The sequence below is a fragment of the Palaemon carinicauda genome, chromosome 6 (genome assembly GCF_036898095.1).
Source record: "Palaemon carinicauda isolate YSFRI2023 chromosome 6, ASM3689809v2, whole genome shotgun sequence".
Lineage (NCBI taxonomy): Eukaryota > Metazoa > Arthropoda > Malacostraca > Decapoda > Palaemonidae > Palaemon > Palaemon carinicauda.
The window spans coordinates 9,135,444-9,150,525 of record NC_090730.1 but is presented as its reverse complement, the minus strand read 5'-3'; the positions used below and the strand labels follow the sequence as shown (position 1 = coordinate 9,150,525).

The 15,082-nt window shown below is 42.9% G+C and overlaps 1 protein-coding gene across 2 annotated transcripts in view; it reads right to left on the bottom strand.

Annotated features, from left to right (window-relative positions):
- shtd (shattered) overlaps positions 1 to 15,082 on the bottom strand; it is a 59,571-nt gene that overhangs the window by 13,854 nt on the left and 30,635 nt on the right. For both annotated transcript variants that reach the window (XM_068374971.1, XM_068374972.1), the window contains 5 exons: positions 5,164 to 5,288; positions 4,259 to 4,417; positions 3,773 to 3,932; positions 2,624 to 2,721; positions 1,450 to 1,581 (listed from right to left, as the gene is read on the bottom strand). In XM_068374971.1, coding sequence (XP_068231072.1) covers positions 1,450 to 1,581; positions 2,624 to 2,721; positions 3,773 to 3,932; positions 4,259 to 4,417; positions 5,164 to 5,288 — 674 coding nt within the window. The remainder of the gene's footprint in view (positions 1 to 1,449; positions 1,582 to 2,623; positions 2,722 to 3,772; positions 3,933 to 4,258; positions 4,418 to 5,163; positions 5,289 to 15,082) is intronic.

Here is a 15,082-nt window from a genome sequence, read left to right as displayed (position 1 = left end):
TAAAATAAATGCTATATGAAAGCATAAAGTCGGTGTACTATATAAATATAAGGAAAAAACTCCTAAAAGTTCGAACGAATATTAATGACGGACGAACTAACGAGAAAAAGGGCAGAGACGAAAGTAAGAACGGTGACGCCGCTCATATATAAACACTTCTCAATAATAAAAACAAAGGTTACACTGCCCAATCTCGCTAAAACTCATGGATAAAGTACTTAACTTCGATGGGGTATCTTGGGAATCGGCCATCGAGAGAAAGTTGATGATAAATCCAATGGTAAACACGAGAAAAAACACGTTGGACTTATACGTATTAGGTGCTAGAAAGGAGTGATGGGCAAGCGTGGGTAGAGTTAGTAGTACTGGTCTGCGAGGCAGGGGAGGTTGAACTGCACCTCACTATTGAGGGATTTCGAAGAGGAGAAGTCTAAATGGTACGAGACCTCTGGTATTTCGCCCCAGTCTATACCGACACCATTAGGTGAGCGAGCTAGTTCAACCTAGCATTCCTATACATTTTTTCTCTGGTAATATTAGCAGTTATATTCCTTTGAAATGGTGCTTTAGGAGCATTTCACTGGGCGGCACAGGTCTCTCGCCCAAAAATAGATTTTTCCTTCGTCAAAATCCCTTGATTAGAAGCAATATGAACATCAGGGGAGATTCGTTATAATGAAAATAACTTTTATCTAGGGGCATAATAGATTGTACATGCGGTTAACATAATGTCACTATTTAGTTCCACAAAATAAGAGAAATTAACCAAATTTCTAGATTGAAAAAAAAATAATGAAAAGAAGAATGTAAATATATATTTTGGAAAAAATATTAAATCTTATTGAGACAAATATATTTACCATGAAAAATACTATTGGTTTCCGTGCAGCAATGATAAGAGTAGTCAATTCACCCCAGATCAATATCATTATCACCCCCATAAAGGTCAAAGTATAACCGCTTGGTATGGAGTAATCTTATTTTCCTTATTTTGGTACATTAATAAATGGGACATCTATATAAATGGAGCAGGAATTTTTTGTTTTTCACAATTTGCAGCTAAGACAGTTAACTTTATTCACACCAAAAGATGTGAAACATGGCCTCGAGGACCTGGTTATTGTGTAGGCTACAAAAAAAATTCAACACTTGCATCCCGAGAAAAATTCTGCACTATAAAATCAAAGGCTTTTGTATCTGTCTTCTCCCTACCACTCATAAATTGAGTAGCATTAGTTTTAAGGAAAACTCTGTTATGCACATATACATATAGATTTGAAGTAATTAGTTGTTCTTCAAAAATGCAGCACATTTGAATGAGAGGATGGCCCAATGGACTCCTTTTTGCCAGTGTCTAATGAAAAAAAAAAAAGTTAAGTTAAATTCTAGAGCAGTTTGAGAACCACCTCTAAAAGATGGCAAATGAAAAAACTCAGTACATTGACCTACCTGACAGTCCAATATCTATTGCTTGCATTATTTCCTTCCATTATTACTTCTGCCAGTTTAGAAAGTTCAGGCAGCATCAGGGGTGCCATAGCCTCGTACAGCTGGTCTTTATATTGATCAGTGTCTTTAAATCTGAGAAAATGGAAAATATTTTACATAAAGTTTATTCAAACTTGAACTTTACGCTCAAGAATTCATGGATGAACTAACAAATATTTGAAAACTTACGTATAAATCTTGAAAGGCAGGACTTCATGATGTACAGTGTACTGATGACTTGAAAGTTAATTGCATTTATGACTAAGATATTCTCTCTAAGGCCAACCAATACTTTTACATTGTTACTCATCCTGACCACACAATGCATTGCAGATGGGTATGATAACAACAATAATAGTACTTAAGAGTGCTGTATAGTTTTACAACAACTCCATTACAAAAAATTGAATGAATTGATACACAGCCAATGCAATACAGCATCAAGCCTGAGATGACTAAGGAAACTCATCTGAGAAGATGGATCATGAGTGCCAAGAAACAATTCCCTTGAACAAATTATGCTGTAGCTACTAACAAATCCAAAAAAAGACATCTAACACACTAAAAAAACCTGAATCTGAATAATCTGGAGTTAGGGGCTGTAAACAAGCTGAAGGCAACACAAATTGAAATGTAGATGGTTACTAATATTGACAAATAGATTGTCTCATTACTTTACTAGAGGTAAAAAGTGTATTGAAAGGAGAGAAAACAAGAAACCTTTTAACTTTGGTGGTAAAGGTTGATAAAAACAAGCTTCCAAAGAGATATAATAGGAACATCTGGGGAGATTCATAAAAAATAATAGGTGATAACTTATGTACGAATAATTTACATACCCGCGAGTGGAATTACCCTTAGTCACAGAAACAATTACAGATTGGGTGTAAAATGTTATGCATATTTAACCCATAGATGTCCTGACATTAAAATTTGATTTGAATAGGATTTTCTACTCGCACAATACATATGAGTAACTCATTAAATTTCAACTGCTTTCTGGGATTGAAAATTATGTTCACTTAGAAAAGAATAAACAAGAATAAGAGATAGTATTTTTTTACAATTATTTTAAGAGAACTTTTGCTTGTGATTATGTATGTAATACACTGATTAATGTTGGCGTGTCTCTTACTTCAAGGTAACATGAACTTGGCAAAGTCGGCCAGTATCAGCATCTACTGGTATTAGCAACCTTGGTTCAGCAGCTAACACATACAGATGACGAAGAGCCTGAAATAAATATACCTATTGTAGTATAATCATAATTTGGAAATCTAATCAATCTTTTATTCAGTTCTGAATATGAATGTCACTGGCAATGGCATATGCTGGAAGGTAAATACTAATTTAACAGCAAATAATATGTTGTCCCAACCAAAAAGATCTACCCGGATAGACTGAGGATAAAATCATACCCAAATTGTAATTCTACTGAAGATATTTCTTAAAAACCAAATTTGTAACACACATGGATTCAAGGGAGTACAGTAAAGGGAAATTAACCCTTTTACCCCCAGGCTCTTTGGAAATTTCCAACCCTTAACCCCCATGGGGTTATTTTTTTTCAAGAACATTTTGCAGTATATTTTTTTTTAATTGCTCTAACAGCCTTAATTTTCATCATAGAGAAGTCAGGTTGGTCTCATTCTCTTGGAAAATGCCTGAAGTTTCTCAAAAAATTATCAAAAATATGCAAAAAAAAATTTAAATAGCATTTTTTTGCAAGGACATACCGGTACGTCCATGGGGGTAAAGGGATGAGTTTTGTGAAACGTACCAGTACGTTCTTTGGGGGTAAAAGGGTTAAGAGAATTTTCTAGTAATGACATCCACACAAATTATGCATGTCATAGTTACCTCCGCCAACAAAGTTGGAGAGGTGGTTATGTTTTTGTCCCTCTTTGCCTGTTTGTTTGTGTGTGAACAACTTCCCGGACACAATTTTATTCATAGAGCAGTGAAACTTTAAGGGATTAATTGTTATGTCAAGATGTGGAAGCGATTCAATTTTGAAAGTTCTAGGTCAAAGGTCAAGATCGAGCAAAAGGTCGACCGAATTAACCCTAACATTGAGAAATAAGCTGCCGTGGCATAGGCATGCTTGCTACTGAGTACCCCTCTAGTTATATTTTCAGGAAGAATATGAAAATTATTATAGTCAATAACCTTTAGCATTAACAACTTTAAATGGCAGTGATTTATTCATATCACACCTGGAATGTCTTAACTCATGAATTTCAAGTCTATGAGAAAAATCAAATGTCTTTGTTTATCCACTAACCTGCAAGTGATAACGGTTATCATTTGAGTGTGTAGGGAACTTTGGGAAGCAAGCAATTAATAGCGCAGCAATAGCCATGTTGCTTGTCCCTAGAGAAAACCTCCCTCCCCCAAGGAATAAGAATCCAAGGGACATGTGGATGGCAAGGTGGGATCCGTACCTGAAAGAGGAAAGGAATAAATTTTGGGTCTATATCATCTCAATAGATTGTTTGCCTTGCATGGTAGTAAAGGTTCTGAAAGAATAAAATAAATACCTAAATAAAGTAAATGTGATATAAGTGTGTCTGATTAGAGATTTATAACATGGTGCACATATTACTTGCAAACACAGATTTATTATATATTTAATCTGGTAACAAAAAATTATGCACATAGATTTTGATTTCATAACACACAAACTTAGATATAGAACACTTGCAACCATTGTAAAAGATACACTTTTATTTCCCTTCCACACTCTTGTATGAATGTATTCATATCATACCCAACAGTTGAATTTGTAGGGCCAATTCTTGAGCGTAGGTATCTAATGATACGTAAAACGTCGAGGTCTCCTGTTCCAGCCATCACCATGGAGAGACTTAAAAGGATAACATTCAGACAAGTCTCAATTGTAGATTTGCCAGCAAGTTCTGCTACGCTCCTGTAAATAAAGGCATATGTGGATCATTAAAAGGAATTCAATAATGATATGAATTGCTTTTAATTCATGATCTATTCAAGATGACAAAAGTTCAAGCTAACTCTGGAATAACTCGATGGAATATTGAAAACCGCTCTGCTTTAGAGAGAGGTATAACTAAATGAGATGATCAGACTGCCTCTACAGGAAGATACTGTTATACACACTGAAATTCCCCCTTTATTGAGATGTTCAGAAGAGCACGTTAGTTTTGGTTCAATAGTATACAATTCATATTAAAAAAAGGCTCAAATACTTAAGAGAATATTGCATTTACACTTGTGGAGTTTTCAACAGCAGTCAATGTTACAGGGGTTACATCAATAAAACACTTTCCAGAGAAGAAGCCATATAAACGTTGAGAAGTTTTTATAGAAATAATAAAAACTAGATTCTTCTCAAGGCTGGATGTAGTGATATATCAAAAGACAATATATGCAAAGGTACAGAAAAAAAATTAGGGACTGAGTGCTCATCAAATGCAATGTTAAAAATTCTTTAATTGATACCTATTATACTCAGATGAAAAGTAAATAAAGTGTACAGCTAAAACCTGCCTCATACTTTTCCTTATTAACCTCAAGTTTTGGCCAATATTGACTCTCTTTACCAGATCTAATGGGTTACATTTGAACATATGAAAGAATTAAAGTAAAAATATATTTTTCACATTAACAAGGCTCAGTTGACAGATCAAAATTACATACCTTTTGGTGAAATTTGTAAACATTCGTGTAAATTTCCACAGAATCTGAAAGGCTTCACTATTTGCAGATCCAGCAAACTTCAAACCAATCACCATACATGCACCAGCAAGAATGTTGTAGTATGCCTGAAGTGAGAAAAATTGGGAATATCATATATATGTTTGAAATGAGAGGATCTCATTTCAATATTAACTTAAATTACTAGTATTACACCTGCATTTCAAGATTATGATAATATACTTTCTGACCTCTAGCAAGTTCTGATGCATAGATTTTTCAGCTTTCATCCCTCTTTGCTGTTTTTAAGATGATTTAATAAACTATACTTTGAGATTAGCACTCCTAAAATTATAGCACTATATAATGAATATCATGATAAAATAGCAAATTACAAAGTAATTTGTATTTTTCTTAACTATACAAACCTCAGTCCTTTAAAATAGGGAAGTGTCTCTAGCGGAGCCAGAGCGGATGTTTAAAACACTAACAAGGTAGTTAATGACAGTGGTGAGCACTGGCAAGTACCCCTGTCCACCAACCTATCAAAGACTCCTCACTTTTGACCTTCAGCTCAGGACTGAGAGGGGTAGTTGACGTTTGAAAGTTGTATAATTAGGAAAAATACAAATTATTTTTAAAATTCATTGCATGTATATTTGTTTCTATGTGTATACAAACCTTGCTTCTTTTAAACATAAGGCCTGACCAGTATTTTGGTTGGTACTTGGATAATTGGTCGATGAAGGAATCTATCTTTCACGATGGGGAGATGCAGTCTGGAAATAAATACTTGGAGCATGATGGCCAAATGATAGCTATCCATTCCACCATCCTACTCTCGTAAAGGGAAAATGAGGAGAACTACTCTTACAAATCCAGACTAATACAAATGGTGCTCAGAAGTGTAGCTTAACCAAAGCAAAAGAGCCATTTGATCACATTACATGGAACTGGCCTGGCTACAAAAGTACTAGAGAAGCCAGCACTGCCAAGAACAAAGGGATTGAAGGACTTGTATCCCTTAAGAAGCTGAAAGTTGTTTGGCTCACCAAATGCTATTCCGAGTCTAACTTAGATATTCGACATTGTGAGCTCTAAATCGAGCTGATACCTCAACTACCTTAAAGGTTGAAGCATATGACCTTAAGTGTCCTCAGAATAGTGTTGCCACTGCTAAGGAAGAGATCCTGATACTCAAGCATAAGACGTCAGGTCCTCTTCAGAAGCATCAACTGGAGAAGTGCTTCTTTTAAATTGAATATGGCCCATCTTCTCTACTAGATAGCAGACTTTAATTATCCAGGCATCTCCTCTGCATACCTTGTGAAAGGCCTTCAGTGGAAAAAATGTATAGCCTCCAACCAAGAAGGACAAGAACCTCACAGAATGGAGGTACCTCTGAAGGTACAGATGACAAGGAGGGGTGGTGTTTTCTTTATAATATGTTATTTTCATTAGTAAAATAAATTTTTGAATATACTTACCCGATAATCATGTAGCTGTCAACTCCGTTGCCCGACAGAAATCTACGGACGGGATACGCCAGCGATCGCTATACAAGAGGGGGGTGTACTCACCAGCGCCATCTGTGGTCAGGTACTGCAGTACTTCTTGTCAACACCACCTCAATTTTTCCTCGGTCCACTGGTTCTCTATGGGGAGGAAGGGTGGGTCAATTAAATCATGATTATCGGGTAAGTATATTCAAAAATTTATTTTACTAATGAAAATAACATTTTTCAATATTAATCTTACCCGATAATCATGTAGCTGATTCACACCCAGGGGGGTGGGTGAAAACCAGTGTACATGTTAATCAAGAAGCTAAGTATCCCGTATTTCATATTTATCAGTTATTCAAAATAACAAATGAAATTATAAGTACCTGGTAAGGAAGTCGACTTGAACCATTACTCTGCCTTTAATAAGTACGCCTTCCTTACTGAGCGCAGCGGTCCTCTTAGGAGGCTGAACAACTCTAAGGTGCTGAAGTATAAAGGGCTGCAACCCATACTAAAGGACCTCAACACAACCTCTAACCTAGGCGCTTCTCAAGAAAGAATTGACCACCCGCCAAATCAACCAGGATGCGGAAGGCTTCTTAGCCCACCGTAACAACCCAAAACAACAATAAAAGCATTCAAGAGAAAGGTTAAAAAAGGTTATGGGATTAAGGGAATGTAGTGGTTGAGCCCTCACCTACTACTGCACTCGCTGCTACGAATGGTCCCAGGGTGTAGCAGTTCTCGTAAAGAGACTGGACATCTTTGAGATAGAATGATGCAAACACTGACTTGCTCCTCCAATAGGTTGCATCCATAATACTCTGCAGAGAACGGTTCTGTTTGAAGGCCACTGAAGTAGCCACAGCTCTCACTTCGTGTGTCCTTACCTTCAGCAAAGCAAGGTCTTCTTCCTTCATGTGAGAATGAGCTTCTCTAATCAGAAGCCTTATGTAATAAGAAACTGCGTTCTTGGACATAGGCATCGAAGGTTTCTTAATGGCACACCATAAGGCCTCTGATTGTCCTCGTATAGGCTTTGACCTTTTAAGATAGTACTTTAGAGCTCTGACAGGGCAAAGAACTCTCTCTAGTTCGTTACCCACCATGTTGGAAAGGCTAGGAATTTCGAACGATCTAGGCCAAGGACGTGAAGGAAGTTCATTTTTTGCCAAAAAACCGAGCTGTAAGGAACATGTAGCTGTTTCAGATGTGAATCCTATGTTCCTGCTGAAGGCGTGAACCTCACTAACTCTTTTGGCTGTTGCAAGGCAGACGAGGAAAAGAGTTTTGAGAGTAAGGTCTTTGAAAGAGGCTAACTGGAGAGGTTCAAATCTAGGTGACATAAGGAACCTTAGGACTACGTCTAGATTCCAGCCTGGAGTGGACAAGCGACGTTCTTTAGAGGTCTCAAAAGACCTAAGGATGTCCTGCAGATCTTTGTTGGAGGAAAGATCCAAGCCTCTGTGGCGGAAAACTGCTGCCAACATACTTCTGTACCCCTTGATCATAGGAGCCGAAAGAGATCTAACATTCCTAAGATGTAACAGGAAGTCAGCAACTTGGGTTACAGTGGTACTGGTAGAGGAAACTGCATTGGCTCTGCACCAGCTTCGGAAGACTTCCCACTTGGATTGATAGACTCTGCGAGTGGATATCCTCCTTGCTCTGGCAATCGCTCTGGCTGCCTCCTTCGAAAAGCCTCTAGCTCTAGAGTCTTTCGATAGTCTGAAGGCAGTCAGACGAAGAGCGTGGAGGCTTGGGTGTACCTTCTTTACGTGAGGTTGACGTAGAAGGTCCACTCTTAGAGGGAGAGTCCTGGGAACGTCGACCAGCCATTGCAGTACCTCTGTGAACCATTCTCTTGCAGGCCAAAGGGGAGCAACCAACGTCAGCCATGTCCCTTCGTGAGAGACGAACTTCTGAAGAACTCTGTTGATGATCTTGAACGGCGGGAATGCATACAGATCGAGGTGGGACCAATCCAGCAGAAAAGCATCCACGTGAACTGCTGCCGGGTCTGGGATCGGGGAACAGTACAATGGGAGCCTCTTGGTCATCGAGGTAGCGAACAGATCTATCGTTGGCTGACCCCACAAGGCCCAAAGCCTGCTGCACACGTTCTTGTGAAGGGTCCATTCTGTGGGGATGACTTGAACCTTCCTGCTGAGGCGATCTGCCGAGACATTCATATTGCCCTGAATGAACCTCGTTACCAGCGTGAGCTTTCGACTTCTTGACCAAATGAGGAGGTCCCTTGCTATCTCGAACAGCTTCCTCGAATGAGTCCCTCCCTGCTTGGAGATGTACGCCAAGGCTGTGGTGTTGTCGGAGTTCACCTCCACCACCTTGTTTAGCAGGAGGGACTTGAAGTTCATTAAGGCCAGATGTACTGCCAACAACTCCTTGCAATTGATGTGAAGCGTTTCCTGTTCCTTGTTCCATGTCCCCGAGCATTCCTGTCCGTCCAAGGTCGCGCCCCAGCCCGAGTCTGATGCGTCCGAGTAGAGATGAAGATCGGGGGTCTGAACAGCTAAAGAGAGACCCTCCTTGAGAAGGATGTTGCTCTTCCACCACATTAGAGTAGTCCTCATCTCTTTGGTAACAGGAATAGAGACCGCCTCGAGCGTCATATCCTTGTCCCAGTGAGCTGCAAGATGGTACTGAAGGGGGCGGAGGTGGAGTCTCCCTAACTCGGTGAACAGGGCTAACGATGACAGAGTCCCTGTTAGACTCATCCACTGTCTCACCGAGCATCTGTTCTTCTTCAGCATGCTCAGGATGCACTAAAGGGTTTGGTTGATTCTTGGGGCCGACGGAAAAGCCCGAAAAGCTTGACTCTGAATCTCCATTCCCAGGTAAACGATGGTTTGGGAAGGAACAAGCTGGGACTTCTCTAAATTGACCAATAGACCCAGTTCCTTGGTCAAATCCAAAGTCCATCTGAGACTCTCCAGACAGCGACGACTTGTGGGGGCTCTTAAAAGCCAGTCGTCTAAATAAAGGGAGGCTCTGATGTCCGCCAAGTGAAGGAATTTCGCAATATTCCTCATCAGTCGCGTAAACACCAGAGGTGCCATGCTTAGGCCAAAACACAGGGCTTGGAATTGGTACACAACCTCTCCAAAGACGAATTTCAGAAAAGGTTGGGAGTCTGGATGGATGGGAACGTGAAAGTAGGCGTCTTTCAGATCCAACGAGACCATCCAGTCCTCCTGCCTGACCGCTGCTAGGACCGACTTCGTCGTCTCCATAGTGAACGTCTGCTTGGTGACATAAGCATTGAGCGGACTGACGTCCAGCACCGGTCTCCAACCTCCTGTCTTCTTGGCCACCAGGAAGAGACGGTTGTAAAAGCCCGGGGATTGATGATCCCGGACTATCACCACTGCCTCCTTCTGTAACAGGAGCGACACCTCTTGATGTAACGCTAGCCTCTTGTCCTTTTCCTTGTAGTTGGGAGAGAGGTTGATGGGAGAAGTGGTCAGAGGGGGATTGCGGCAGAACGGAATTCTGTAACCCTCCCTTAGCCACTTGACAGACTGAGCGTCTGCACCTCTTCTTTCCCAGGCTTGCCAGAAGGTCTTGAGTCTGGCTCCTACAGCTGTCTGGAGAGGAGAGTCAATGCTTGCTTTTCGTGGACTTGGCACCTTTCTTGGACCTGCCCCTGTGACCGTCTGGGCGGGTACTTCCTCGGCTGGGGGCTCTGCCACGAAAGGGCGGAATAAATCTGGTAGCAGGTGTATCAGCCACTGGGGTGCGGTAAGTTCTCGGTACTGAAGGTACAATCTTAGCCTTACGTGCTGAAGAGGCCACGAGGTCATGCGTATCCTTCTGTATAAGAGCCGCAGCCATCTCTTTGATTAGATCCTCAGGAAACAGGAACTTGGAGAGAGGAGCAAACAGTAACTGTGACCTCTGGCAAGAGGTGATACCAGTAGAAAGGAAGGAGCAAAGTTGTTCCCTTTTCTTGAGGACTCCCGAGACAAAAATAGAAGCAAGTTCGCCAGAACCATCGCGAATTGCTTTGTCCATACAGGACATGATCAGCATGGCCGAGTCTTTGTCAGAAGGGGCAGTCTTCTTGCTCAAGGCCCCCAGGCACCAGTCGAGGAAATTAAAAATTTCAAAGGCGCGAAAGACTCCCTTCAAGAAGTGGTCCAGATCAGAAAAGGTCCAGCAGACCTTAGAGCGTCTCATAGCCGACCTACGGGGAGAGTCAACCAAACTTGAGAAGTCAGCCTGGGCAGAGGCAGGGATCCCCAAGCCTGGTTCCTCTCCCGTGGCATACCAGACGCCCGACTTAGAAGTCAGCTTAGGAGGAGGAAACATAAAAGACGTCCTTCCCAGTTGCTGCTTGGACTGCAACCAATCCCCTAAAATTCTCAAAGCTCTCTTTGATGATCTAGCGAAGACAAGCTTAGTGTAGGCAGACTTAATAGGCTGCATGCCTAGAGAAAACTCGGATGGAGGAGAACGAGGGGTAGCAGAAACAAAGTGTTCAGGGTATAACTCTCTGAACAGAGTCAGGACCTTACGAAAGTCTATGGAGGGTGGCAACGACTTGGGTTCCTCCACATCAGAAGAAGGATCATCCAGGTGAGCAGCTTCATCCTCAGAAACCTCATCACCTGAGGGTTGAGAAGCGAGAGGTAACGATAAAGCGGTATGCTGAATGGCTGAATCCTGAAGAACGGGTGCATGCGCACTTGCGGATTCATCATCAAGTCTCTGCTGAAGAGGATGAGGGCTGGCAATGACAAAGTCATGAGGCTGGGATGAAGGAGGTTCTGCGGAGGTCTGAGGAGCAAGCGTGGTGAGAAGCGAATGCTGTAAGGCATGAGGCTCATGCTGCATAGTCTGCGGTTCATGTTGAATGGGAAGAGGCTCATGCTGCGAAGAATGCGGTTGCTGCATGCGTTGAGGTGGCTGCCTCATAGCATGAGGTTCCTGCCTCAAGAGTTGCGCCTGCCTCAAGGGTTGAGGAGGTGGCTGCGCAGAGAGAGGCTCTTGCCTCAAGAGTTGGTGTTCTTGCCTCAAGAGTTGAGGTTCTTGCCTCAAGAGTTGAGGTTCTTGCCTCAAGAGTTGAGGTTCTTGCCTCGAGAGTTGAGGTTCTCGCCTCAAGAGTTGAGGTTCTTGCCTCAAGAGTTGAGGTGGCTGCCGCAAGAGTTGAGGTTGCTGCCTCAAGGATGGTGGAGGTTGCCGCAACGCAAGAGGTTGCTGCCTCGAGGATGGAGGAGGTTGTCGCAACGCATGAGGCTCCTGCCTCAAGGGTAGAGGAGGTTGCTGCAAAGCATGAGGCTCCTGCCTCAAGGGTTGAGGAGGTTGCTGCATAGCAAGAGGCTCCTGCCTCAAGGAAAGTGGAGGTTGCTGCACAGCGCTGGTATCTGGCAACTCCCAATGCGGCAGCTCACGCATGGAGGCAGGAGGAACCTCAACATCATACGTCTGGCAGGGTGGACTGCGCAGAGGTGGAGGAGCGCTCGCAGGAGTAGGTGTGCTAACCTTCTCTGCCTGAAACTCCTGCATCAACACCGCAAGCTGCGACTGCATAGTCTGCAGCATAGCCAACTTGGGATCAACAGAAGTTGGAGCAGAGGCCTGTTGAGGCATCGCTTTACCTCTCTTAGGAGGCGTGCAGCCATCAGATGACTGCGGCGAGTCCGAACTGGCCCAGTGGCTACACCTGGGCCGTTGGACTCGCTCGGTCTGGACCTTACGCTTAAGAGGCCTTGAGACCTGGGTCCAGCGTTTCCTCCCGGAAACTTCTTCCGCAGACGAGGAAATTAAGGGCTCAATCGTCTGAGAGTGGAAGTGACGATCTCTATAAGATACGCCCGCAACCACTGAGGATACTACTGTGCGCCGATCAAGGCCTGCCGAACCCTTTTGCCCTTCGACATTGCTTCTCCCCTGGGCTTGGGAGCTTGCAAGAGGTCCCGGACTGGGAGGACGACTGGCACGCACAGAAGTATCCTCATGCGCAACACTGACACTGACACTAGGCACAGCACTGGCACTACCACTTCCCACTGCACTTTTCACTTTAAGTTCCTTGACATCTGCCAAGAGAAATTTGTGGTCACTCACTACAGACTCCACCTTATCACCTAAAGCCTGAATGGCACGTAACACATCCGACATATCAGGCTGAGCACTAGTAATAGGTTCGGGGGTCACCACTACAGGGGAAGGAAAAGGTTGAGGATCATGGGGGGAGGAATAAACCAAAGAGCGAGAAGAACTCCTCCTAACTCTCTCCCTCTCTAACTTAGCCGTATACTTGAGGAATTCATTAAAATCGAATTCCGAAAGCCCGGCACATTCCTCACATCGATCTTCCAACTGACAGGATTTTCCCCTACAGTCGGAACAAACGGTGTGAGGATCAACCGAGGCCTTCGGAAGACGCCTACTACAAGTCCTAACACTACATCGTCTTTGTCTAGGAGCTTGAGAATGGTCGGACATCTTGAATTAGAGAACAGTCAAGGGGGGTTTCCAAAATAAAGCAAAGATCGTTATACCATTAATCAAAATCAATCCAAAAGCTATCTAAGCTAAGGGAAAAGCTTCCTGTATAGCGAAGGCTAAATTTCAGAGCAATACTTCACCAAAACCGTGAACAAAGACTCCAAAATCAACAGCGTATCCATGTAGGTCTTGCCGGCGGCACGACAGAGGAAAAATTGAGGTGGTGTTGACAAGAAGTACTGCAGTACCTGACCACAGATGGCGCTGGTGAGTACACCCCCCTCTTGTATAGCGATCGCTGGCGTATCCCGTCCGTAGATTTCTGTCGGGCAACGGAGTTGACAGCTACATGATTATCGGGTAAGATTAATATTGAAAACTATTGTTTGAGATCTTACTAAATTGTGTTTGACTATTCATTTACCTTACATGGGAACTGATGCTCATTTCAGCAACTGAGGTACTAATCCCTACATTTACCTTGTAAGGCAAAAATCTATGAAGAGCTAATAGCAGAGCTTGCTAGTGAATGACGTGCACAACCATTTAAACATGGTGTAACTTGGCAATTCTATGAAATCTTAAACAAATCAATTCAAAAGCAGAGCATTTTGGTCTAAGGGAATCGTATGGTTTGTCATGACATCTACATACATATACCAAGGCACTTCCCCCAATTTTGGGGGTTAGCCGACATCAAACAAATGAAACAGAAAAGGGGACCTCTCCTCTCTACGTTCCTCCCAGCCTGACAAGGGACTCAACCGAGTTTGGCTGGTACTGCTAGGGGTGCCACAGCCCACCCTCCCCCGTTATCCACCACAGATGAAGCTTCATAATGCTGAATCCCCTACTGCTGCTACCTCCGCGGTCTTCCAAGGCACAGGAGGAAGCAGCAGAGCCTACCGGAACTGCGTCACAATCGCTCGCCATTCATTCCTTTTTCTCTTGCCTCTCTCACATCTATCCTCCTACCACCCAGAGCTTCCTTCACTCCATCCATCCACCCAAACCTTGGCTTTCCTCTTGTACTTCTCCCATCAACTCTTGCATTCATCACCTTCTTTAGCAGACAGCCATTTTCCATTCTCTCAACATGGCCAAACCACCTCAACACATTCATATCCACCCTAAGTCATTTCTTACAACCGTTCTCACCTTCACTACTTCGTTCCTAACCCTATCTACTCGAGATACGCCAGCCATACTCCTTAGACATTTCATCTCAAACACATTCAATTTCTGTCTCTCCGTCACTTTCATTCCCCACAACTCTGATCCATACATTACAGTTGGTACAATCACTTTCTCAAACAGAACTCTCTTTATATTCATGCCCAACCCTCTATTTTTTACTACTCCCTTAACTGCCCCCAACGCTTTGCATCCTTCACTCACTCTCTGACGTACATCTGCTTCCACTCCACCATTTGCTGCAACAACAGACCCCAAGTACTTAAATTGATCCACCTCCTCAAGAAACTCTCCATTCAACATGTCATTCAACCTCGCACCACCCTCCCTTCTCGTACATCTCATAATCTTACTCTTACCCACATTAACTCTCAACTTCCTTCTCTCACACCCCCTTCCAAATTCTGTCACTAATCGGCCAAGCTTCTCTTCCGTGTCTGCAACCAGTACAGTATCATCCGCAAACAACAACTGATTTACCTCCCATTCATGGTCATTCTCGTCTACCAGTTTTAATCCTCGTCCAAGGACTCAAGCATTCACCTCTCTCACCACTCCATCAACATACAAGTTAAACAACCACGGCGACATCACACATCCCTGTCTCAGCCCCACTCTCACCAGAAACCAAAGACATCTACATACTGTATTAATAAGATGTTAAAGGCTGCTTATTTCATCGTAAGGAGTGAAATATGATCCAGACTACCATCTTGACACATAAGGGATAAGCAGTTGTTTAATGGCCC